Genomic DNA, 27,507 nt, shown 5'->3' on the forward strand with positions numbered 1-27,507 from the left:
AATCTGCTGTCTGCAAAATAAACAAAGCAAAATGTCTAGCTGTCTCTGTAGCTATAAGGATGAGAAATTATGGATGCAGAGAAGCTTCAGCACATCACAAATTCTGCAGAACTCAGGAAAAAAAATTTGGATTTACAATACCAGTTAGTTCCTGTTGTCAGTGGAAGTAGCTATTAGTTATATCCCTGCTACTGAATCAATATCACAGCCAGAAACTCTGGTTCTGTCTTCCCCATGGCCTCCCCCTTTTCCTATTTGCTATTACAGCCCTTTGAGTCCTGGTGAAACATTTTCTTAGCTCAGTCTCTAATAAGACATCACAGCTCCAACACACACAGTCAGCCAGAAGTGGTGGTTTCTCAGCTCCAGTAAGGTGAGAACTGCATGAAGGCTAAATTACTTCTGTCCCAAGACTGACCTTTCTTGAGGTCAAGTGAGGCTCATTAAGAGGAGTGTTGGGAAGTCTGTGCTGCAGCCTGTGCCTCTCAGCTGCACCTACCACATGTAAACACGTTGGATTGTTTTACTTCCAGAGCTGTGCACTCCTCCAGCTGAGGCACTGCTGCTGGGCTTGCCTTGGCCAGATGCTGATGCTGGTGAACACATCTACTCAATCAGCACAGTCTAATAAACAGGGCCTGGGACTGTGTTCAGGAAACAGATTCTCTTTCTGATTCTGACCTGGGTTATGAGTTTGGGACCACAGCACTTGCATTTGTGTTGCTGCTTCAGCCTTCACTGCAGCCACTGTCCTTACCCTGCACCCTCTGCAGGGCAGGGCTGTCTCCCACTGCTCTGTTTTACAGGGCTGAGCACAGATAAGGACACTTCTGTTGTGCACATGGCAATGATAAACCCACTGTCAGAGAGATGGTTAAACCTCTGGGTAATGATACTTTCTTTTTCATATGTAAATGTTTCCATTTTAATGAAATGGAAATACCTTACTTGCTTTATTCCAAACTAATGAATAGGGTTGGTGTCATCTGAAGCTTTTCCTTGCAATTTAAGGGCCGAGAGGACAAAAAAGAAAAGAAAGAGAATCTGGTATTGATTCTGTCTCTTTGTTGAGTTACCAACAGGATGGTTATTTTTAATAAAAATATAGAAATATTTATGCCTGAAGGACTCAGGTTTGTTGAAGCTCTAGAGCTCTGATAGAAAGAAATGTCTTTAATTTTTTTGTCCATTCAGTATTTACATATAAAAAGCATCTTCTTTGCATATAGTTCCTGTCATTGTCTCCAATTCAATAAGAGTGTATGCATAACATTCACAGGAAAGAGTGTTGAGGTATGTAATTGTTAATACTAAATATTATTTTAAAATAGAATGTGATGTGTTATTACCAAAAGAAAAACTATACTCAAGAATTATGTCTATCAGAAAACCAGTGAAGTGGCCTTAAATTAATATCTAGTGAAAGTCTACATTTTCTTTGCACCAGTAAATTCTGGTTTAGCTTAGTGGACCTGCTGGTGTGTGGGAGCTTGAAAGGTATATGGAGGTTGTTGGTCACCTTAGCTGTGGGCTTCAGATTTGGGTGATAATAAGGTGTATTATTTATCATCCCACACTGCTTTCCACACTTTCTTGTCGCTTTCATCAGCATGAGCCTCTGTTGTTCAACTTAAAATATTTTTCAGTTGCATTTCTCCTCAGCTCTGAGTATCAGCCATAATCAAAAGATTTCAGTTCTTCCACCACACCCCTTTAAACAGCCAATTTTATTTTTTTTTCCTATCCATATGGGATGGAAAAATGCCACCCAGGTTATCATCATCTTACACATCACACACTGCAGTCTCCTCTCCCTTCTGGTTGCCTCCCTGTACATGGTGTGCCAAGTAAAGCCTTTTCCAAGTGCTTCAAGAGATCCATAATGCAGCACAGCCAAGAAAACTGGAGTTCTGCAATCCCATCCTCCACTACCAACTGCAGCACCTCAGCACTGCTCTTCTGTCAGCAATTAAGGATTTCCTAACACAGATTAACAGCTTGATTGTGTCTTCTCAGGGATGGATCAGAGCCAGGATAAAGCTCAAGTCTCAGGTGTCACGGGTGGCAGTTACAAGGAATCTTAAGTTTTCTAAAAACTTCAGAACCTCCTTAATTTAAAAAGTGATCTTAATGTTTTCCCAGCTCTTCTCCTCTTTTCTCACCTAGTAGGAAATGACACAAGAAACATTTTCACACTCAAAGCTGTCTAATACACATCATTACAGATCATTACCATATGTCCTCAAGTTGGTTTTTTTGGGGTTTTTTTTACAGAGTTGGCGTAGACCCAGATGAAGATCTGAAAGCTAAAGCTGCAAGCCAGGTATGTCAGGTTTTTGGACATAAATGCTGAATTTAAAAGTGTTCAGGGTTTGGCAGATCATGGCTGCATCTGTGGAAATGATACATCTCAGAACAATGTTTATTCCCTCAGAATTAAAAAGGAGAATGTGTAATGTTCAATTCTAATAGGTCGGGTGTATGAAAATACTTTTTCAGTTATTTTTCACATGGAAGTCTAAGTACATTGTGAACTTGAAAACTCTAACCCTGAACATGCTGCAGCTGTTCAAGAAAAATCTGTGCCCTTCCATTTTTTGTCATATATGTATGGTGCAGTTTCCAATGCAGGCCTGCCTGCAGTGGCAGGAGAAATCTGCAGAGTCAATGCACAGAGACTTGACCTGTGGCTCAGCACGGTGAGTGGGACAGCAGTGGGACTGTAGAGAAGCCACAGTAGAGCTGACAAGGTGCCAGAGCAAAAACCCAACAGGTGCCAAATGCTGGTGACAACCATCCCATGAACCCTTTCAGACAACACAACTGGAACTGAAATTCAAATCACCCAACAGTAATATAAATTTAGAAAATAAGCTGAGGAAGATAAAAGCTATTTTATTAATTTGAAAATATATTAGAGGTCTCATTAGGCAAAACTTTAATACATCTTATGCACTGAGTATTCCTAACATTTACACATTTGCATGAAGGCACATAAGGTGAATCTCAATTTTCCTTATAACAAGTAGAATTCAGGTGCCTAATTATCCTAATGTTTCTTTTAAAAGAAGGAAAACCAATATTAGTCACACTGATCACATCCTTCATTTTACAACCCAGTCACTATTCATAAAGTGAATAACCCTTCATGGCACCGTGGCAAGGCACTGTTTTATTCTGAGTCTGAGAGGACTCATGCTAAATTCACTTTCTTAAGCATCTTGGTAGGAATTCCTACGATGCCTCTGTCCAAATTCTGAACAAGAGCAGGTCACTGAACCACAGTCTATTCTTGACTGGAGTATAGAGATACAGAATTGCAGAAATTTTCTGCTTTTCAGCACTCATGAATTATCAAAGATCAGGGAATGCAGAATGCAGCATAACATTGACTGAATGCATGTTTTGCAGAAAGCTGATTTCTTCAGAGGCTGCTAGGCATCTAATTTTCTCATTCTTTTACTGAAAATGAAAATAATAATGTTTATTTACAACAGTAACACATCCAGTGTCCCAACTGTGCTCTGTGAATTAACACCTATATCTCCTGACAAAACTGAGCAATATAACACAGAAGGTGTAAATAAATATAACACTTTTCATGCCTTACCATGTCCAGATCAGCATTCCTTATAGTAGTATATTATACTTTGCAAAATAGTTTTGGTGTTCAGATTATTCTTCCCCCCTCCCATGGTATTTTATTTCCATTCTTCTGACTTTTTTTTAATTTGACATCTCAATCTTCTGGTAATTCAGACTCTTGCTGTATTCTCTGTAGGGCTCACTGTTTTACCTCAGTACCTCTCATAATTATTCAAGTCAGGTTGTTTCTTCTCATTTTCTCATTCATATCTCTCTCTCATTCCTCTTCTTCCCCTGTGTGTCTCTTTTCTTTCCCTTTATTTCCAAAATGATTTTTATATTTAGTTTACCTTTCATTGCTTCTTATTTTGTCCCTATGTTCCTGTGTTTTCACAGTGAAAGCAGTTGATTTTCCTGCACATCTATCCCTGCACAAATAACGTGTCAGGTGCCAGCACCTCCCACTGCCAGTTAAAGCTCTCGCCCAGATGAACTTTAAACCACCTGCCCACTCTCAGTGCTGTTAATTGAAGCTTTGGGGGAGATTGTACCAGAAATAAGAATGAAATCACTTCAAGAATAAGATGTTTAAAAGAGAGCAAAAATTAATGGAAAAGAAACCTCTAGGCTTCTCCCTGCTCAGTCAGAGTACTCAGCCAGAATGGGAAAGCTACGAGGTCTGCTACCGAGATTTGAATTTAGCTCCTCTGTGACCACTTTAACTACCAGGACACGGGTACCTTGCTGTGGCAACCTCTCAATCCATGTCTGTAATCATACCTAGATTTTTTTTTTAGGGGCAGAATAACCCTTAAAGACCTTCCACCTCATGGGCACTCTGTCAGATGCAATACCAGCTACATGACTGCAAAACCCTTTTCCTTCCTTACCTCTTCATCTTTATCTCCCTTCTTTCCTTCCTTTGCCTCCCAAAAATTCAATTTTCTGTGAAGAGATTTGATTTATTCAATAATTCTATGTAAACAGTTATTTCTGAACTTCTGATTGTGTTCTATTTTGGACTACCTGAACCAATAATTTTGGCAGTCAGCTGGCAGCAAATTCCAGTTCAAATTGTAAGACCTGGAACCCAGAGCTCTTTTCCTAGAAAAGACGTAGAGCCTTTTCATGTATAATTAACATCTACACTTCACCATACCATGATCCATCAAAAGCATATCAGTTTCAATTATGTCTTGCCACCCTTAAACTTATAATTAAATCATTATCACGGCATAAGAATAAACAAAAGAAAATAGCCTCACATTCATACCCATTTACTTATTGATGGACTGTCATAACTTAGTTCTGAAAGAAATTATATAATATATACTAAAATTATATATATCATTGTATAGAAAATAGTGTGTAAAAACAAACCACTTTGCTGCATATCATGTACATTCAGTGTATAAACACCAAAAGCTAACTCTGAAAAGCACAATGCAGGACATATAATCACTAAAGAGAGTTATAAAGTTGGTCTATTTAAAAAAGGCAAAAGCTTTATGGCACTGAGCTAGTTAACTAAATTCCCATTAAAAATGATAGTCAATAGCATATTTCATTCAGATGGCTTATGTATCTTAAATTCTGCTATGTTAACTTCAGTTAAGAGAAGGTAAGAGTACCTTTTCTACAAGCATTTAAAAAAAAAAATTGTAGAAATGCTATTGATCTCAGGGAAAAACTAAATATCTTGTGAAACACTTCTCAATATCATCTCTGTCAAACTAAGCTGCATAGTTTAACTGTCCCTACATCTTGTTAAGTATAATAAGGAATTTGGTTACACTGTTCTGATCAGTTTCATCTGCCAGCTGGTTGGTGAATTTATTGCAAGGACTAATGAGAGTAATCTCCATATGGGCAATTCCCATATGGAAGAAGAGATGTGAGAAACTTTGGCATTTTTCCTTCCCAGAGAGAAAATTGTTGGAAGACATAGAGCACTGTCTCCCCTACTTTTACCTCTATGAACTGTAGGGAAAGTGAAAAGTTACTTTTTAAAATCATAGGATCCAAAATAGGATCCAAGGATCTGCAAGAGCCCTGAAACATTCACACCAAAATCTCCTGTCATCCCTGGTACTGTTTCTGCAGGAGCTGCACTCCAGATAACCACTCAGATTCCCACCACTGCAAAAGCTGATAACAGACACCGATTTCATAGACAAAAGGAGGAAGGTGCAACACATGTCAAACTAGAAATAAAAGAAGGCCCAGGTCAAGGCCAGAAAATGCTTGGGGGGTTACACTCCTGTGTAGACTTCTTTGTCCACTGCTTTCACACAGGAACAATTCATGTTCCTGAATGATGAAACCTTTTTCTTTAAGAGGAAGTTAGAGATACAATGAGTTTGGAAAGAGGAATTAACCAACAACAACATTACCATTCAAACAAAGGAGACAGGCCATTTACAGAGCTCTCTGTGCTTTAACAAGCTGTCCTCTGCACCACACACAAGTAGCCCACTCCACAATATGTTTATTTCCGTGCCTGTCCTCCTCTTCCTCATCTCTACCCCTGTGCACTCAAGTCCTTCCCTCTCCTTTATTCAGTGTTCTTGTTCTGACCTAACACAGGTTTTACCTACAATCACACTTCCTGCTTAAATGTTTCAACCCTTTTCCTAATCTTTATCTTGCCAAAATGCACTATTAGATGTTTAATGCTTGGAAGAGTGTTCTGCTGCTCACTAAGGGATTAGTACTGTCTTCTTTCCCCCCACCCTCCAGCTTCCCCAGTTACTGAGAAGAGTTGCTAAAATATTCAATTCAGTTAACAAGGAAACAGATCCCAAGAATAATATTGGTTCTATTTGGTGCATTTACACTTTCAGTGTGACCACATTAGCAAAATCATAACAGCTACAGCATGGATTCTGTCTAACCTTATTCAAAACTAATGACATCAGCGTTCCCATAGTTCCAAAGCTCCCATGAACAGGTTGCCTTGGAACTAGACCTTACACTTTTGAGGGCCAGACCATTGAGGTTATCATCAGCCAATGTACGTGTATCTTAGTCTATAATAACATATTATATTTCAATATATTATTAGATTAAAACATGAAAATTAACAAATACATTTAAAACTGCATAAGGAAAAATATTCTCATTTAAACTAACCCAACTTGCCACAAAACAAAAACAAGACAATAGTTGAGTATCCTTGGAGAACTGTCCATCCCGTTCCTAATTTCACCCTGCTAGTAATAATTCCACTAGTACTGATGTGATACCTAAAGTATGACCAAACTGGCTGTCTTTGTACAGATAACTGTTCCTAATTTATAATTCCAAATTATGACCCTGAGCAAAAGGATAGTCCACCTTTCTACCTGTGCAGCATGTCACAGAATTAGCTTGCAGAATGGAAAGGGTATTTTGAGCCTTGTCAATTCAAATTATGTTCCCCTCCCCTTGGAAAAAAGTATAGAAAGGACTTTCCTAGTTATTAGAATATCTCAATCCCTTTGGGAAAGGCATTTTGTTAGACATACACAAACAGCCTCTGATCTTGTAGGAGCAAACTGAAGTAATTCCACAACAGCAATTAAATCAAAATATCATTTTACTGATCTCACAGTATAGCACTTCTCAACTGCTTAAAAAAAATTGGAATCATTCATAAAAGTAAACACCGCATTCTTCCAATGAGTGCAGCAACGAGAAATGTGCTGTATGAGCCAATTTTCTCCTGAACTGATTCACAGGGATGACATTTGTGAGACAACAAAGCTTTTTAAATTAAAAAAAAAAGTGCAGTTAATTGTAATTTGGTCTGGCATGCATTTTTAATATCGGAACTCCATGTTTTATTTATTTTATAAAAATGCTTCTCACTTCATTCGTTTGTTTTGCAGAGTGCATCTGACTTGGATAAAAATACAACCAAAGCTGAGAGTGCGTGGCTGTTCAGAATATGGTATGGCTTTGACCACAAGTATCCTTTTCTGTTATAAACCATGAATGAGAGTTGCACTACAATTCACCTTCAAAATATTTAAGAATCAAAAGATCATTATACTTTTAAAAACCAAAACAAAATTGTGATCTATTTTAATGTGTTTAGTAAGGAGAAGAAATTTTGCAAGTCCAAAGCAGCAGAAGGTCCAGCCACAACTGAGACTGTGGGAAGAGAGAACAAGTTAAGGAGCTCTGAGCTACAGTGGTTTATAGACAATATATTTAAATTAATTAACCTTCTTAAATTCCTAGATAAAACTAATCCAATCATTATTTAGATAGGGTGTAGATTCTGTGTTTGGGGAACCAGGAGGTTGGAGCCAGAAGCAGCCAAATGCTTGCTGCCTGACTATATACTCAGAAAGCAGGAGCTACATAAGAAAAAATAAGGCAACACTGGTTTACCCACACCTCTAATAAAACAGAGAAAGAGGCTTTCCATTATGAAAAGTTCCCAGGACTTTCCTGAAGCTCGTGCTTCCTCACTCCTGGACACCTGAGCCTTCATGCTTTTATTCACATTTCTACTGAGGCATGGGTAGTACAGACCTTGAATACAGGTCCCTGATGCTTTATTCCAGGAAGTCTGGTTTCCATGCCTTTTACCTTTCAAGAAAATATTTTAAGTGACAAAAGAACATCCTTCCTCAGCCAAGGCAGAACATACAGTCTGACACTAAGGCCTGTGCAAAAACTGTAAACACTACCATTCTAATTTATTATCATTTTAAACTGACTCTGCCCAGGCTTTGCAGAGCAGCCAGTGAGATCCCACAGTACCAATCCACCCTAAGCCTCTCACAGAGATACACAGTGAATAAAAGAAAAGCCCACCTCCTGATTTCTGTGCATCTTGGCCCAGAAGCTGAGCAGGCAAAGCCCTGCCAATACTGTCTCCATTATCAAATGGCACATCTATTGCTCAGTCACCCTGCTCTACTGAGAAGAAATTAATGTTCAGGTTGCTTATGTGTTTTTCCTGATGCCAGCTGCAGCAAACTAGAATGAAATATTTCAATTTATAAAATGTAATTCTTTGGGAATACAGTTTCCTTGGAGAGTTCGACTGAAGTTATCCCTCAAAGAGACTTTGATGGAAAAACATCTTTTTGGTTAAAAATGGATGTTTTTCCTTAATTCATCTACTCAAGCAGTTTTAAAGGCCAAAAAGCACTTAGCATTAAAATGTTTCCCTTGGATAATTCTTCAAGAATACATAGAAATAGTAGGTAAATGTTATATGAAGTGAGAAAATCTGTTTAAATGTTAATGCTGAGTACCCACATGACTGGCTTTAACCACCCCTTTTACAGAAGAAATAGCCTGTGGTGGTGGTATATCCTAGGAACTATAAGTCAGGAGGAACAGATGAACAGGGTGAGGGGAAGGGAGAATTTTTCCTCTGAAGTTAAAAAAAAATAAAGGAGCAAGCAAAAAATGTGGAAGGCAGAAGCAAGACAGAAGCATGAATTAAAGACATGAAAGAGGACAAGGGCAGAGATAGAAAACAAGGGACAGAGGCAGAAGAGGGAAAGAGAAATCAATGTGAAAAAATCAGACAGTAGTACATGCAAAATGAAAAGTCTGTGGAAGGCACCAGAAGTGCCACTTCTCAGAGATTATCTGTATGGTGGGGATCCTGAATATGGGTGCCTGATGCTTTATTCTAGAAATTCAGGTTTGTATGTCCTTTGCATTTCAAGAAAATATTTCAAGTAAAATATTTTGTAAAATAGTATTTTTTTAAAGAACACATTTATTCATGTCAGTATCACTACCAGCCAAGTCATAATCTTTCTTTAGAATTCAGATGTTCAGAGATGATAGCTGCGCCATTACCCTAAAATATATATTTATTACAAATAATACATCTACATTTCACTAATCCTGAAAATGTATGCCCATATTCCTGCATGGAATGATAGTTCAACCCACTAATACTGTGACTCACAGCTCTAAGCTTTTCTTTGGTATGACTATTTCTGAAAGACATTCTTTTCAAGGAGAGAAAAATTATCCACCCAAACTTTCTTTTGCCTTTCCCTGCCTAATATTATAAAGCCACGTGGCTAAATTTAGAAGAAGAAATTGTCATGTAGCATAGTACTTGTCCCCAGTACAAGATTGCAGAGAGGATTATGATAAAGTTTTCAAAGAAAAGATACAGCAAACTAATAACCTATCTGTTCATATACTTCGAAAGCATACAAGACTCTGACATTTCTATAGTTTGACATTTGCTCTTAGGCATTAACACAAATCTACCCACTCTTCTGGCAATAACATCTCTTATGCTTATTTATTTCACAGGAGGAAAGCAAGAGGGAGGAAATATCACTAAGGAAATCAAAAAGTTGTGCTGTTCCTTGCTGTCGTTATGAATGATTTCCAATTAGTTCAGTGATCTTAGGCAATGGCAACATGCCATGCTGGGGTAGAACTATGCAAAAAATCCCTGCAATTCTGTTTGAGAATCACATTCTATTTTTATTCTGAAAGAAACATCAGGAGCTTGATCCAGAGCCAAAGAGTTCAATGAGGATTGTATTCTTTCAGCAGAAGTTTCTTTGAATCAGATATTGACAGCTAGGAAAAACATACCATTCTCTAAAATCTAGGCTAAAAAATGTTAATATTGAAATAATAAAAATTAAGAACAGATCATTTTAGTATGTAGAGTTATCCTCCAGGATTTCCATCTCAATAATTTAAACAAGGAAAATGCAAAATAAAATGCTTGGATCTGGCAGGGGGCAACTTCCAGTGAGTCAACTTCTGTTTTTACAGCCTACAGTGCATTACACCATTTGAAGCCATAATATCCTACTGAAGGCTGGTGGGAAGGCAAGGGAGTAAACAAAGGGTTTTCAAGAATTTATCAGGGAAAAGACACCACAGATTTACAATCCAGCACTATATGCACATCTTTCAGCTTTTGTGTTTTTTCAAAGCAGATATAGGTAAGTTTAGTTAACAAACGAACATGTAGGTAGAAATTTCATCCTGCAAGGGCAAGAGCCTGCATGTTTATGGGCAGAGCTCAGGCAAATGGCAAGCAAACCTTTTCCATTGCACAGCATCCCCAAAAATGTTCTAGCCTTACTCCCAACTAAAAGTAAATTGCTTTTAACTCTGCTCTGTCCCAGCCTCTCTACTTGCTTACTCCTTTTGCCTGCATAGTCCTAAGACATTGTGTACCTGACTAGAGCTGGAATTCCTCCTCTACACAGGCCTGGAATCCCAGCTACAATTCTAAACATGAAGGGAAGTTAGTCTAATAAAAGCATCTTGCAAGCAACCTTCACCTGGTTTTCCAGCTGCTCTAGATTAAACCCTGCAAATGTTTTTGGCTTCATATAATTTTATACAAGGCTCTTCATCCACTAGGGATTCATTCTCTCCCAGAATCCATCTAATTCTTGCTTCCTCATGTGGGACAATTCTTGCTCTTGCTGGCTGTTCTGTAGCATCCATCAGGAAGATAACTACAATTTTCTTCCAGCTTTTTATTGCTCTATAGTGAGAAGAGAAGGAAGGACTTGAGGTTGCTGCACTAAAACACAAAAATAATGCCAAAATAATGGAAATTGAAGATGAGAAAAGGAGAGTGCAATGTACACAGTAAGGTATTTCTGGATAGAAATGTTCACCATCATCATACGAAGAAGTCCACATTGTGTTGTGGGACATGTACTTGGACAGTACACACTGAAACTTGCACTGAGAACAAAACACTTACTGCATAACAGGAAAACATATGCAAGATTAAACAGAAGAAATCAGGAAGGGAAGGAAGAGGGACAAAGACATTAAATGCATGGTAAGTTCCTTTAAATACTTTGTAAGTGTTAAATTGTAAGACAGGTTTTGGACCCACCTGCAGCAAAGTCTAATCATGTTTTTGTGGCACTGCACAGGATGTGGCCTTCCAAGACTAACATGACAGAGCACCAAGGTTGTCTATCTTTGGCATAAGGGAGGGGCCAGAGGGAGGCAGGAGAGGGACTGTGATTGTTGTCAGCTGGCTGGGATCGCTTCTAGGAGTATGGCAATGACAGGCCTATTGCACCCTTGGCACTGCTCTAAGCTACCAAAGAACAAAATAGCTGTCTAACTTTGCACAAAACTCTGCTTTTTGAGTGGTTCACACACATTGATACCTGGAAAGTAGTGGGAGGAGAGCTTTTTCCTTCTATACAGATTTCTTTTCAATCTGAGGAACTAAGTTACACTGAATAGAAGCAGGTGTCTGGGACAGAGTGAGACAATTCTCCATAAAGTAACTCCTAAATGTGTTTCTGCTTAAACTGCAGTTATCCCTCATTCAGATTCATGCCTTTCAAATTGGCTAAAAAAAAAAAAAAAAAAAAAAAAAAGCTGTTTATGTCCTTTGCACTTACCTGAAATCAATCAGCCAAAAGGAATTCCATTATTCGTAGACTTCAAAAGTTTATCCTCCTTATCAGGGCACCTATCATTTTATTTCTCCTGTGCTTTGTACGTGGATAAAACAGACATAATGGCTGACTATTGAGCAAGATAAGTACTATTCTGTGCCCAGGAGAAAATGGAAAACCTACTAAAAGCAAAAGTGCATTCTAGGGTGAACTGACAATCAAAGATAAACTCAGAATTTTGTGGTCTTTTCAGCTGAATTTTCCTTCTGGGCTGGCTTGTCACTCTCATATCAGAGACATTTTAGAAGGAAAAGGCAAGGAATAGTCTGTAAGCATGCATATGCACACTGTTTTCCTTTACCTGCTGGAGAACTAAAAGTGTCTTAATTAGCAAATTTATTCTTCTTTTAGCACTTCAGTGCAAGCAGCAAAATAGCACATAGGGTCTTAGTTTTTGCCCAGAAACTCATTTTGCTACACAGTTTTCAGACAGAAAAGAATCTTATCTGGGAGAGAATTCAGTCCAGTCAGGAACCAAAGCAGCATTAGATAACAGCTCAAGCCAAGGCAGGTACCACAGAAGCACTGCTGTAGAATTGGCTGGCAGGAAAGGTAGCCAGCATAGCACAGAAATGCCAAGAGAGCCCAAGAATCAGCTTTGCAGGTGTTAAAAGCAGATCATCATAAAAGCTGAGAGGCAATCACAAACCACAGTAAATGAATTATAGTGGATCTCATCAGATGAGCACGACAAAAACAGCTGACTGTATGAAAAGGCTTCCTCAAACAGTGCAAACTTAAGCAGTACTGGGAGGGTCCCCAGAAGGCCTTTTATCATTAGAAACAATTTCCTGAACTTGGTTTGAAGCTCATTCCCAAAACACATTTTCAAGTACATGGTCTAGAAAAACTCATTGTTTTTTCTACAGCACAGATAATCAGCAGAGCTGATCTGGTGCTATTTTCTGACTCTTTCAAGGACATACTCTTTCAAGGATTGTTGAAAGTCTGCAAATTAACCTAATAAACATGGCTAATAATTAACCAGAATAAAAAGTGACCTCAGTTTGTCCTCCATTCACAGAAAGAAACATAGATAAATAATTCTGAAACAATTCCGCACTGAATGAGCGAGTAAAATCGTTCTCATTTGTAAAGTTTCCCTCATGCCAATTATTTGAAAGTCTCATTCACGTCCAGATATTTTTTTTTTTACAATGACAAATTACTAAGCATGACTTAAATAACATTATTAATGTAAAATGAAATACAAGGTGTTACATGAAAATTTCTGGGTTTTTTACAATATCAAGATGCTGGGCTTTGTTTTCTGTTCATTGCATCAAATGCTCATTGATTTTTATAAAAGTTTTGCACAGCATCTAAGGCAGAAACAGACCTTGATCTTATTGTGTACAGTTGCTTAGAATTACCAGCTTTTTTATTTAACATCCTGGCTCAAATGCCATATTATACCTTTTGTGTGTGCTGTTCTCTGATAATAGGGACCTCAGCTGAATAGAGACTTCTCACAGATTCTCAGTGGCTCAGTACAAGTATATGCCTCTTTATGCAGCTGTATCACTTTCTTTCATGTTATATATAAGAATGATTAGAACCTGCAATAGACAGAAATCACAAACATCATTCTATATGGGATTTTATAATTTAAAAATAAAATTGTTCATGGAGGAAATATATTTTAGTCTTTCCAGTACAAAACCACTCAAAAAAAAAAAATAAAATCCACAAAAAACCCCAAACCAAACAAAAAATGTCTTCCTGTTCTGCAGCTTACTTCTACCTGCATAGCTGCCTGTTAAAGTACCTGTCAAATGAAAATACAAAACCTGAAGGAGTTGATCTAAAGCTTAGTGAAGTAAAAAGACTCACAGTTTATTGACCCAAACAAATTATAGCTTAAACCATCATAGTATCTGACTATACTGATAAGTATTATCATTCTGTGTGACAATTCTTTATTTCCCTCCCCTTCTCACTTTACTATTACAGCAAACTGAAGGCTGACTGTACAAAGAAGCAGAAGCCTAGGCTTGTATTAGTTCACTCAAGCATGAAATTATAGTTTGTTGGCTGACAATACTTAATAGCACCCAAGAAACCCAAGTATGATATAAGAGTGCCAGAAGCCTATAGCACAGATTTAATCAAGCATAACTTAAAACCTTCTTTCAAGTCTCTTATTATTTCATTTACATCTTTGTATGTGCAAAAAGTTTTTTTGTAGTACATCTAAAGTGTTTTAAAGTGTTCTTCTGCATGTGCATCTTCCACTGTTGTGTTTCCAGACATTTAATGTATATTGGAATGCCTGGATGTGCATGTAGCACATGCTGCATCTGTAATGCCATCTATAAATAGCACTTCTTTCACAGCAGCAATTGTCACAGCAAGACATTGCTAATTATAACATCACCTAGGCAAGAAATTGGTAATACTTCCTAGTAAGGGGCTGCTATTAATGTTAAATTACAGTGGTATTCCGGTAAAAGCTGTGAGACTAAAGGAATCAGGATGATTAACGTTATCAACCAGGAATGGCAAAGAGCACATTAATGATTTCCCATCAGAAAATATTGTTGAATTGAACTCTTTTACAGAAAGTTGGCATCTGGATGCAAACTCCTTATAAAGTCAATGAATGTTCCAGTGTCTTCAAGTAGGTGTGAACCAGACCCTCCACACAAGTCTTATTTGGAAGTTTGCTCTGTATTATTGGCATCCTCCCCTTTTTAGGTTGTTGTTGTTCCAGAAAAAGTGCCATTGGTCCCCTTAATTTGTTTGGGCTTTCATAGTTTCAAGTTTAGTTAAACTAGTTTCGCACCCTGACACAGCACCACAAATAAGGCTGAGGCAAATGTGCAAACGTGAGAGGAAAAAAAAATGGTTTTGCCTATAATTTTAAGAACACTCCGGCAATCAGCAATTCAAAATGAAGCAATTTTTGGCAGCAGAGAAACTCAAGAGCCATTTTCTATTTCTGATATTGAAATAGGCTCATGATTCACTAGAACATGAACATCATCCTGCATTCAGATAGACTGAATCAACCAATCTTAGTACCAGTTCTTAATTCAGCTCTTCTTCTCAAGGGATGCCAAGGAAAGGTGGAGAGGACAGTGCAGAGGAATAAATACGCTGGTACAGGGCTGACTACAAGTTTGCAGGAGGTCTTGCAGCAGATCTTCACATCTGACTAGCTCATTTTAACTATTGTCAGAGGATGTAAAAGTCCCATGACAAAGGCTGTCTTTCATCTTGCACTATAATACAAGCTTCTTGAAATGCATACTTAAATACATGAAGGAATGGAATAAGTATTTTGATCTGATTATTTTCTTCAATTTTTTTAACGTGTACTATTTTGCCTAAAGAAAAAAAATCTCTTAAGTACTTATTTAAAAGTATTGCAAAAGATGTCTTATCTAGGCAGACAATTCTGCAGATTTTTTTATTTTGTTCTTCCATGTATTTATGTACTGAACACAGTTGTGCTATTAATAGTAAAATCTCATTCAAATTTTTAAAAGTTCCTAGTGCTGATGGACTTAGAGTGCTTTGCCATTTATTCATTAGGAGTTTATAGGGAATGTTTCACTCAATTTGCTAAAAGCAAGCTGATGATTTTGTGAACTGATTCAGTAAATTGCTATTTATTATATCCTCAGTAGGGAAACTTCTGCTCAGTGCTATCTATTTTAAAAAGTAGAAAGCCCGAGCTTTGCAACATCTCTTAAATAGTTCAAGAGGAAGCTTCCCCTTTGTTTAATTTTGGTGCTTGTTCCTCTAAGGACCTGTGGTCTCAACTCAGCTCCTGCCACACCAGCAGAGCCTGACTGAGCACAGCCCTGCAGTCTGGGCTCCCACAGGCCAGGAGAGCTGGCAGGGCACACCTGCAGGCCTTTCACTGCTCAGCTTTGACTTCAGTCTCAGATACTGCAGGTAAAACAAAGCCTCCCTATTCACATCCACTGTTTCCCCACACTGTGGGAAATTCCCTTAATTCCTCATTGGTTTAAGCTGGATTCCTTGAGATGAAGCATGAGGAAAGTGGATTTTTCCTCAGCTCTTGCACTACCCTACACAGCCTTGGCCATGAAACTGCTGATGTTGTCTCTTTCTCTGGTGAGCAGCTGCCAGGTGGGAAGGGGGGCACAGCCTTCAAGTGCAGAAATCTGATTTACACTTCTACTCTTGATTGAGCATCTGAAAGCAGTTTGAGAAATTTTGAGCAGTAACAATAACCCCTAATATTTCCAATACCATTAAGATAAGAAGTGATAGACCACTTTTTAATGGGGAAGCACATAAATGGTTTTTACTCATAAAAAGATTGGTATAATTTATTCAAAGGTTGAATTTAATGAGATTAAAGATACAGAATAGTGCATGTCACAAATGGTTAAGGCTTTGAAATTCTTTGTGGATTATTCACCAAAATTTGCATTGCTACACAGCATGAACTATTTTTGGATTCTGCATAAATAGAATATCTAATACAGAATTACATTATAATGAAATATTCAATAATGCAAGTACCCATGGAGTGCTTTTCATGTACTGTAGGCATCCAAAAGTTTCAAATGCATAAAAGATGGTTACACTTGCTGCACAAGTGACTGCATGTGAGGTTCATTCCCATTTAGTTAAAACTCACAAGTAAAAAATACATATAGGTACAGGCTGCTAGGACACAGTTAAATTGCTATTGATATTTTGTATCATAAAAAGTATCAGTTGGAACTGGAGGGAAAAAAGATTGTGATTGGTCATTAGGGCTTGGTCCTCCCAGCTAAACTGAAGACTTATACTCCATGTGATGCAGAAAATGCAGTTGGTTAACAATCCATGGAAATGCAGATAAAACAACTGTGGATCAGATTGTTCCATAAGTTGCCACACAAATTTAAAGAGGCAGTATAAAAACACCATTATGTTTAGTTGTCCTTGATTGTCAATTCAAAAACATCTTAGTTTTTAAATATAAGGAAAGAATAAAAAATAATATTAAAATGTAACATACATTCATATACAAACCACATTGAATATAATATTTTTCTACTGTCATTTCCCCAGCTTTCATTCTCATTTACACAATAGTACAACCTCAGCAGCAGGATTGAAGAGAGAAAGCATAGCCTCAGCACAGGCTGATCTCTATCATGCCTGCTAGGATATTTTTAGGAAACAGAAACAGTGGTTTCAAACCCTCTTGGGCTAAGAGGAAGCAAAAATCCTGATCTTTCCCTTCACAGATCAGTGCTTTAACACCTAGGCTATTATGTAAAAAAAGTGGCCGGTAATTCACCTGGCAGCAGGAGGGGTTTTTTTGGTAGAATTCACTGCTGTCTCAATGAGTTAGGGATGGTACAAGGGCAACTAACTTACCATGTCACTTTAGGAAACAAGGCAGAAATGAAATATCTTCACAATCCTTTCCAAATTACAGGGGCACTAAGGCATCCACCACTTTGATACGTGTCTTCCCAGCCCAGGTTGCTTCTTAGCATGGGCAGAGATATGATTAGGAACCTAAGGAGATTAGTGGCTAATAATGCAGGTAACTTGTGGTTTAGCCTTACCAGGGTAAAATGCCAGCTGGGCTCCTTTTATGTACATTCACCAATTTTTCCAAGCACACAAAGTATAGCTGAAAAATACATTTTTGCTTTAACTTCTTACATAGCAATAAATACACCTACTTCTCTATGTTTTTGCTTTAGGCTCTGCTGTTACAGATTTAACAAAACAGCCTTTTATTTATGGTGATAGTTTTACTTTTGCACACAGAAGAGCTAGATCCTATTTTTTAAGCATAAGTACAGGATGCTTCCATTATGGTGCAACTGCAAAATGAACATTATATCTTGGATTGCTTTCTCAGTCTTCCTCTATTAACATATCTATCATCTGTACAGCACAGGATAATAATCTGCTACCTATTCCAGTAATGACACACTTAAAATATTTTCCTAATATTAGACAGGTCTGATGACAATAGACATGTCCTGGACCAAACCTCACTGAGCCTGGGCACACAGCAGTTCTGAGAGTGCACAATACCCCTGCACACAGCGGGGTGTGCAGGGACATCCCATCAGAACTGCTCAGATCAAACCTGACACAAGGCATGGAATGAGTTTGGGGTGTGATTTCATGCACACAGTGGCAGCTCCAGCCCACACAAAGGAGCCCGGATGCTCCCGTGGCTGCTCTGCCTCCATGTGTGAGGGAATTGTCACTGAACCCACACGGGAGAGCTGTGCCCAGCCGGAGCTGCTGCCTCCTGAATGCACGGGCAGGAACAGATCAAGGAGCTCAGCTGTGAAATGCAGCTGTCAGCAAGAACTGTGCATCTCATCAGGCTGGGAGTCAAGGCAAATGCATCGCAAGTGCTTTCTCAGGAGTTCCTCATAGGATACACTGGGGAGCCTCTCCCATCCCCTTTCCCTGAAAGGTGTGCTGCTCTCTGGGATGGGGAGAGAGTTTCTGCAGCAGAAGCTTCAGCAAGGCCTTGCCTCCCTCTCCACGGCTTGTCACTACAATAGGTGTTTTCTACTCCAGCTTTCTGCAGAGCAGTTGATCAGCTGCAAAGCAAATAGCTATGACTCAGATTATCACAACAACAGAATGGGAATTAACGTTAACAAGCTAATGCTTCATCTGCTTGTGAGGAGCTTTCCTAAACTTGTTTCTAATTAATTTTGACAGATTGAATTAAAATGCTTATTTGCTTTGCATTTGGTGCATGAGGACCCTCCTGACTTTCTCTCGTAAGATGTGCTGTCAGCACCAACCTTTGTGAGCCCTTTTTTATAAGGAACTGGACAAGAGGACTAAATCCTTTTTTTTTTTTTTCCCACATGTTAAGAAGCTTCTGTTTTTCAGCAAGGTTTTCCTTCTTTTTGCTTTGAATTTTTCAGATGTAGAAGTTTTATTTTAACTTGGATAATAATGCATAAGCTCCCATTTTGACTACGGAGCCCCCTCACTATACTCTTTTTTAAAAGCCTTCCTCTGTTAGTTCCAGCTGAAGTATCAGAGGAATAAATCTCTTATCCTTCTCTGTACTTTCTGTCAAAACACTTGGAAGAAACCTTTTTGAGCCATTTCAGCTGGAATTAACAAGAGAAGACTGATTTCCTAAGGTATGCGTTCCTTCTCCTGACAGTCAAGGAGACAGGCTGCTCCAGGAGAGAAATGACTTTTCTTGCATTCTTTTCTCCTTCTGGTGCATGAACAATTCTCATTACCATTCATTTGAATTCTAGTTGCTTGCAGGGGTGGGTGTACGTTCCTCAGCAATGAGCATTTTTTAGAGCTACTGTGTGCAAAACTGTAACTATCAAACAATGCTCAAGACTAATTCTCACGAGCTATAATCTATCACAGTCAGGAGATTATTAGATTCCTGTGATTCTTAATACCTGCAGTTTTGATGACTGCTGCTAGAGTGCACAACTTTCAGGGAAGGGGAAACAAAAGAGGTGAGTAAAGTCTTCTAGCAAAAAAACCCTTCACAGTAAATGATAAAGAGCTTGGAAGATCAGGAGGTGTAATGATTCTGCAAAGAATTTCAGCTAGTCCCCTTGGACTGTACATCAACCACATTTGTAAAAGGCATGGCACTGGAGCACACTGCTGATTTTTTTGATCTGTTTAAAAAAACCCCTACAGTTACACAAATTCTTGTAAAAACAATGTTCAGGAAAAGTATATAGATGTATTGCATGCAAAAATAGCACACATTCACTGCCATCTTGTATTAGCATCAATAAAATAACAAACAGCCCAACAAAAAAGTAAATCCAAAATAAGCCTTTTGGAATGAATGGAATTGGAATTGATATGACTCCTGAAATAACAGCTCTTGCTCCAAGTGCTAAACCCAGCACAGATGGAGTCAGTTACTCTGCTTTAGATTTGCTGTACCTGAGGGCAGAATTTTCCTTGGTGACTCATTCCAGTTGTTTCATTGGGGTGGTAAGAGTGATGTAAAATCTTCACTCAAAAAAAAAAAAAAAAAAAAAAAACAGTGAGATCCTGTCCTTTTGACCACCCTAAGGTTTTATTTGACTGATCTGAACTATTGCATGTCATCTATTATTTAATAACACCACCTGCATAGAAGAAACAAGACTTTGATGACCCCCTATATATATATATAAGTTAAAAGATCACCATAAATCAACAGGCATTCTTTTCATAGATTCATTACTTTTATTGGAATCATCCATTTTCTCAGTATTATCATGGTATTTTCATATTTTAAAGTTGCCTCATGACTGATGTTAAGAGCTACATGCAGATTTTATTGTACATACGCATATAGTACATTTTTTTTAAGTTTCAGATATATTAAATGACACGAATTAGATATATGTGAAAATAAGAACAATTCTTTTCATAAATATTAATTAAGCTATACACAATATAGTACAATTCCAAACTGAGCCATTCAAAACATCTCTATTTACTGTGGAAGGCAACTTCCATAATTCCACACAAAGCTTCCCACCAGTGTAATTATCTGCACTCTTCCTCACTAGGACAAATTGCAGTACTTTGAACTGATCTAAAAGGGGAGAAATACAGGAACACATATTTAAACATAGCTCTCCTCCTTCTGCCTGAAAATTACAAGCCAGCAAACTTGTGATTCAGAAAAGCTCATTGGGGTATTTTCCCCAGCACCTGTCTGCAAAGGATGCAGGAAGAAAAGGTTCTCCCCAGTGCTCCATTAACAAAATTGTGTCTTGGTAATCTGTGAAACTCTGAAGTAGCTGAATTTCTTCCCTACCCCAACCCCCAAGAGCACTGAGTTGTCCTCCATTTGAAAATCAGCCCTTTGTTGCTGCAACACATTTTAGCTTATATTTCATTTAGAAACCTTTTAAATATGTTGTTCTTTACAATTCAAGTGCAAGTCTCTCGAGGTTTCTCATTCTTCAGTTAAATATACCCCAGCATGGCCACTGCTTAGCAAATTGTAAGCTCTAACACCAACAGGCTGTGACTAACAGGCAGTGGAGAAGGCAAATTGTTAACCTCGTGTGAATGGAAGCTTATTTTCTGATGTTCACAAGCATTTGATAATGCCCTGTTAATGAAACTTCAGTTGCTCTTTATTCCTGACAGACGAGAGCATGTTCTGTATCTCACTAGATTTAATGACTATGACAAGTCTTGCCTGTCTGCTCCCAGCAGAGCAGTGCCTGTCCTGACATCTGAGTCGATTCCCCAGCAATTGATCCCCCCTAAGCCGAGCGAGGGGCGGGCCAGAGGCGGGAGCAGCCCGGGGAAGCGACAGTGGCACAGTGACAGCAGCACTGGGTGCACCTTTGGAGCGAGAGGATAAAGGACAAATCTGAAGAACCAACTTTGGCATAACATAAAGCAAACAATGTCCTTGCTCACAGAGTTGACAGCTCCTCAGACATTGAGGTAAAAGCTTTGCTTCCAGTTTTGGGAGATAAGGATGTGCGAAAAACTACGTGATTTTTTTTTTTTTTTTTTTTTTTTATTTATTTTATTTTATTTTTATGAACAACAATATCTTTCAGTGCTGAGGGCACAGGGGAAGATTTAGGGAAGAGAAGAGCTCTGGCTCACCCAGTCCCTTCTCCACCCTCTCTCAGCACAGCACAGCACAGATAGCCACTGAACCCCAATGCCTGGGGCTGTGTGTCCCCAGAGGCAGCACCACCCCTCCCCAGGCAGGGCTTTAGGGAACTCCACCTAATCCAGCTGTCATCAAACAGCTGGGCCCTTGGACCCCTCAGACCACACGACTCCCATGATGAGTGTCTGTGGTGATTCCTCAGCACCACTGTGTGAGCCTAGAGTGGGCAAGTGACATCATTTTTCCTTTTTAACAAAATTTAAAATATGGATACATAATTTTTTTCTTTCAGCAATTTCTTGTTCTTCTTTACACCAATGGTCCCCTAAAAACCAACTCTCCCTTATCTGTGCTTTTTATTTCTATGGAAGTCCTATTTTGAATGCTGAAATCTCTCCCAAATGCTTCAAATATTGGTCATGACTGGTTCCCACAGCATTGATTCTATGCCATGTGGCACCAGTAGATATCATCCACCTCTGAGCATGAATCACTTTCTCTAATGATTGGCATTTTCACCAATTAGCAATCCTTCCATGAGATGCACATGTCAAAACAGTATGCAAGTTTGTTTTCATGCTGCTGCTATATGTCTTAATTTGTTAATACAGCTTGGACATAAAAAGCAAGAGTATTGCCCAACTTCTGTGATTTCTTTTTCTCCCCTTTAAAAATGTCTCTAATTTTAGGAGTCAAATTTCACAAAATACACTACATATTCAAGAACTGCTGAATTACAAATACCCTGAACTTTTGAGAAGAATCTTAAGGAAATTTCTACTTACAAACTTTAGCATATGACAGAGGTTTGCAAGGTAAAGGACCTTTGATTTCTGTGCTCTAAATCTCAGCAGTTTCCCTATGTAACTGGCCAGAGTTGCATGGGCCATGATCAATACCAGTGAAATCAAGGGAAGCTTTTTATCTTCTTGATACACACAGATTTGGGCCTCTTTGGCCTTTAATGCATGTGTAAGCAAAGTCTGTCAGCAGGGGTCTCAAACCAACCTACAATATTTACTCCTTCAAAAGCATGCATGATATAAATATCCCTGTTCTTTTTGCAGTTGAATAAACCACAGTATAGAGCCTTTAAGTACCAGATATCCATTTCTACAGATGCAGTAACAGTAAATTGCACCTGCAACTTTGCTTTCAAAGATGATTCACACTTTTTATAAGGTGTTTTTTTTTTCTCCACAAGCATAAGATATAAAAGCACTTGCCAATAGAAAGGAAAATTGTTCATGGTATGGAAGGCAGTCTGGAGAGAAAAAAAACAGACTTAGAATGTTTTACACTGGTGGAAAAAAATAACTTCATAAATCTCTATTTTGCTATTGTTCCAGCTCTTATCAAAACTTTCTCATCAGATTTGCTGTCACGAGAGAAGCAAGACACAAAACTGGCCAGTGAGCATTTCTTATGCTATCAAGTGTGCTGTCTGCAGGCAGGGTCACTGTTCTTGCTACAAAAAAACAGGTTGATATTTAGAAGAAATAACAGAATGAGAACCAAGTCTGTGAATTCTGCTTTTGTGCACATGTTAACAATTGAAGACAAACAAAAGTAATACCATTTCTTTCATAAAGATGGGAGTGATGAAAAATGCCAGTTACACAATGTAACTGCCACTGCATAAATGCAGAATGCTTCTATATATACAAACACATATGCTGCTCCATTGGGAAAAAAAAAATAAATTAAAAAAAAAAAAAAAAAGGGTTCTTTTTTATAATCCAGAGAAGAAAAAAACAGAAGGGAAAAAATGTAAGGAAAGTAATTGACATAATAAAATAGGTGGAAGAAAATATTAGTGGCATCAGAATAGGCAGAAACATTTCTACTGACATCACTGAAGTCAGGATTCCACTGCACCCCTATCCTGGATTGAAAGCTCTTCTCTTTGAATACTGACTCATTTTGACAGTGAAGAATATCTTTCATGACAACAAAAGGCAATTTTCTAGCAGAAGGGATTCTAAATAAAGGTCAAGTAAAACTGTACATAAGCTCGAGGTCAGGTTTAGTATGGCCTTTTGGACATGAAAATGAGGAGTAGTTTCCTGTTTGGAGCTAAAAAGTAAAAATTTTGGAAGAAGCCTTTCTTGACCTACTTATATGTGGAAGCCTGATGACTTCAGAGTACTTCCTACTGGGAAAAAATTTAATAGCAGCTGTCCTTTCCAAACTGCACACGCTTGCCAACATTAAAAGATGTGTATTCTTATTTTCCTGCTCTCCACAAACACAAAGTACATTTTAATCTTTACAAACACCTTACAATAACTAAAAATATACAATTTCCCAAAAATTAATATGATTTCATTTGCTATTTGAAAATTCATGTTAGACATTTTCCCTTTCCATGGATTACTGTACATTTTTCTTCTCACCCTTCTTTTCCTGTAAGGGAGGAAAAATGATATATATGTTTTCTAAGGGAATGATTCACTGGTTTCTGCAGCTGGAATGTCAGCCTTGGCCAGTCTTGGAAAAGCCAGATGAGCACTTGTTGTTACCTGAGAAGTGCAGTACATTTCTCTCACTTCAGCTCTCATCAGGCTATTATTTTCTTTGCAATAATCTAATTTGGGGAAAATCCTTTAAAGTACCACAGGTAGTAAGAAAGGGAGTAAAATGCACCTTCTTCCACTATTCAGATAAATAAAATATTAACTACTAACTGGAAACTTTGAACAAAGTGAAGCTTATGTAAAACACTGCTCTTTGAGAATCTATCTTACCACATAGAGTCTTCATAGATTAACTGAATAGCTCCAAGCCCTGTTTTTTCACTAGCATCCCTAGATTTAGAAGAAAGTCTAAAAAGTTTGGCACAGCCTTATTCTTCTCCTATTAATCTGCATTTTATAACATTTTCTCTGTTTTGCTATCTTTGAATCTCATCTCAAAAGCTATATGTTTACAGTAGGCTGACATACTTATGCGACCTACAGGTATCTTCATCATATTCTAGATTTATTTCCCTTATCTTGAAGTTCATGGCAGAGCTCTGAATTTTATCTAATATCATGATGAGAATCCCAGAGCAATGTCTTCCCCATCCACCCTTTCATTTGTCGCATTTCTGCGAAGAAGTCAATACTGTCTGCCAGTCTAAACCAAACCAGCCATAAGCAGCTGTATGAGGAGCAGCTGAGGTCATTTCTTTTTGTTTAGCCTGGAGGAGACTGAGAGGACACCTCAGTGCAGGTAGAGCTTCCTCCTGAGGGGAAGAGGAGGGGCAGGCACTGATCTCTGCCCTGTGCTGACCTGTGACAGGGCCTGAGGGAGTGGCCTGAGGATGTGTCAGGAGAGGTTTAGGTTGGATCTTAGGAAAAGGTTCTGCCCCCAGAGGGTGGTTGGACACTGGAATGGGCTCTCCAGGGCAGTGGTCACAGCATCAGCCTGACAGAGCTCAAGAAGTCCTTGGATGAGGTTCTCAGGCACAGGGTGAGATTGTTGGGGTGCCCTGTGCAGGGCCAGGATTTGGACTGAGTGATCCTGCTGGGTCTCTTCCAACATGGAATATTCTGTGATTTCTGTTATACTGCCATCATCAGTTTGATCAGTAACATTTATCAATCAGATCAAGAAGACTTTCTTGAAGACAGACTTTTTTCTTTTAAGTTGCCCAAGTTGCCCTCACACCACAGCGCGGTGGTGTCTGTGCCTGCAGTGATGTCTGCCATAGGAAGAAGGATTAGGTCCTGTTGCTTTGATAGGTGTGAAAGACATCTCATGAGCTTCAGAACAGAGGACAGATAAGTAGTATCTTCACACAGGAAGTTTTAAGCCATTATTCTCCATTTTAAGCACTTTTTAAAATTAGGATGTAAAACCATTGTACTGATTTCATTTCTGTCTTGAGTAGAAGTCTTTGAGTGTTCTGCATAGGAGAGACAGAATGTGTCTCAATATCATTGAATTACATGATAAATACATAATGCCAGGTAAAAAATTTATACTGCCTAATGCACAAGCTGATAAGTCCCTATTAAATCTGATGCCTGGTAGTAAATCCAATGAAATACAATGAATGAAAAATAAAATAGATCTTTGTGTTTACTCATACTGTAGTAACTGTGAAACAACACTAAGGATTTTTTTTTTTTTTCTCAATGAAGAATATGCTTTCAGCAAAGCAGGAGATTAGTAAACATATTTCAGGTTACAACTAAAAAATACGTTTTGATTCAAGAGTAGAAACCTGAATGTTTCCTGGTGTTCTTTGGATAGATATCAAGCAGGGACATCAGTTCTTTTTCTAAAAGCTAGAGTAAGTTAAAACTAATCCACAAAGCCAACAATATTCAAAACACTACAAGATATTTGAAATGCAACACACAAACCTAATTCCATCATAATAAGGTTCAGTTGACAGAGATAAGCAAAATGGTCCAGGGAAGAAAATTAGCCAGTCCTCCCCCTTTTCTGTGAGTTCTCACTGAAAGTCTCCAGTGCTACCAGCTGTCTCTGCTTTCCTGCTTTTTTCAATAGTTTGATCCACTTAGGATTATTGTTTTCCACACTCCTGGCTGCTGTGGAGCAGACTCTGAACAGAGTAGGCAGACCTTGAGTTGCTAAAGGAATGGCCTGAGAAGACTTGTAAAGATAGAACGTGTTGAGAGGACAAGTCCATCTATTTTTGATTAATTAGCAGAGCACTACTCCACTTGCCTACTGTTTTAAAGTAATACTAAGATGACTAAAAAATACTCCTAGAGCAGAACTACCTCATGTGGGCAAAATTGAGTTGTTAAGCTACTCTTTTTCCCCAATATATTCATTTAGCTATGGGTTTTTTTCTGTATGTATTTGCTATGAACACCTTTCTTACTGACTCCAACAGCCCCTTTTCTTAGTATCCAGCTTCAAACACACAAAAGATATGTCTAGCTGGATACTAAAAAGAAAAAAGCAGTTAACAGTTAGAAAAGGGCCCACTTTATTACCAAATACCATGCCCCATGCACCTGGCTTTCTCAGTACAGGAAATCCTTAACGTGACTTGACAACAATCTTCTGGATAAGCATCTAAGCCTGCAGAAATCAGTGCACTCAGCACTGGACCATGCTGCATTTGAAAGCAGAGAAGACCAACCCAAAGTTAAAGAATAGCTGTCATTTTTGCACAGTAAATAGTCTTCTTGGCTAACTACTGTAAATTAAATTCCATAAAATATTCTTCCATTTTGCAGGCAGATATCCTAAACAGATTTCCTAATTCTAATAATACTTAGATTTATTATGCTATTTATCACTTTTCTATTTCGTCTTTAGTCTGTCACCCAAGGGCATCAATTACTTCTTGGTTTTTAGTATATACTGATTTGATTTGCATAGACATCTCGCATGACGTATTTCTTATATTATTGTGCTTCTCTGTGTAAATAATTTTCTAAAATGGCTGCAGTGCTGAGCTAAAATAATATATATATACATTATGCTCCTGATATATTTAGGGCTGTAATCTTGTTTCATAAAGCTATAGCATGATTCATAGGATAAACCCAAAGGAACAAAATGGTTGGATTCAAGAACACACTTTCAGTGTACCCAACTAAAATTACCAGGGCATGAGAAGCAGTATCCCAGAGTTCTATAATTTCCAGAAAAAGTTTCCAGAACAAGTTAGAAGCCCCCAAGCCTTTACATATGCTGATGGTTATCAATCTATATCACAGACATGATACTCCTTATTTGTGAACTGTTTCCAGAAGCACCTGCATTCTGTGGTGGTAAATTCTTGACCCAGATGTCTGTATTCCCACCAGCACAAAAAGCCTTCAACTCAGCACTAAGTGCTGCCATCCTGGAGCACGCATGAAGACTGGCATCCCCTGCCTGTGCTGCCACCCTGCTCCTGTTCTGTAGGTGTGCTCACAAGAAGACAAGACCCTTTGA

The 27,507-nt window shown here is 38.4% G+C and overlaps 1 protein-coding gene across 1 annotated transcript in view; it reads left to right on the top strand.

The window, feature by feature from the left end:
• Positions 1–27,507, top strand: part of SLC9A9 (solute carrier family 9 member A9) — a 175,423-nt gene that overhangs the window by 128,300 nt on the left and 19,616 nt on the right. Inside the window, exons 13-14 of the mRNA XM_083868679.1 lie at positions 2,275–2,323; positions 7,455–7,534. Coding sequence (XP_083724805.1) covers positions 2,275–2,323; positions 7,455–7,534 — 129 coding nt within the window. The remainder of the gene's footprint in view (positions 1–2,274; positions 2,324–7,454; positions 7,535–27,507) is intronic.

The sequence above is a fragment of the Zosterops lateralis genome (assembly GCF_965231275.1).
Source record: "Zosterops lateralis genome assembly, chromosome: 10".
NCBI classification, from domain to species: domain Eukaryota; kingdom Metazoa; phylum Chordata; class Aves; order Passeriformes; family Zosteropidae; genus Zosterops; species Zosterops lateralis.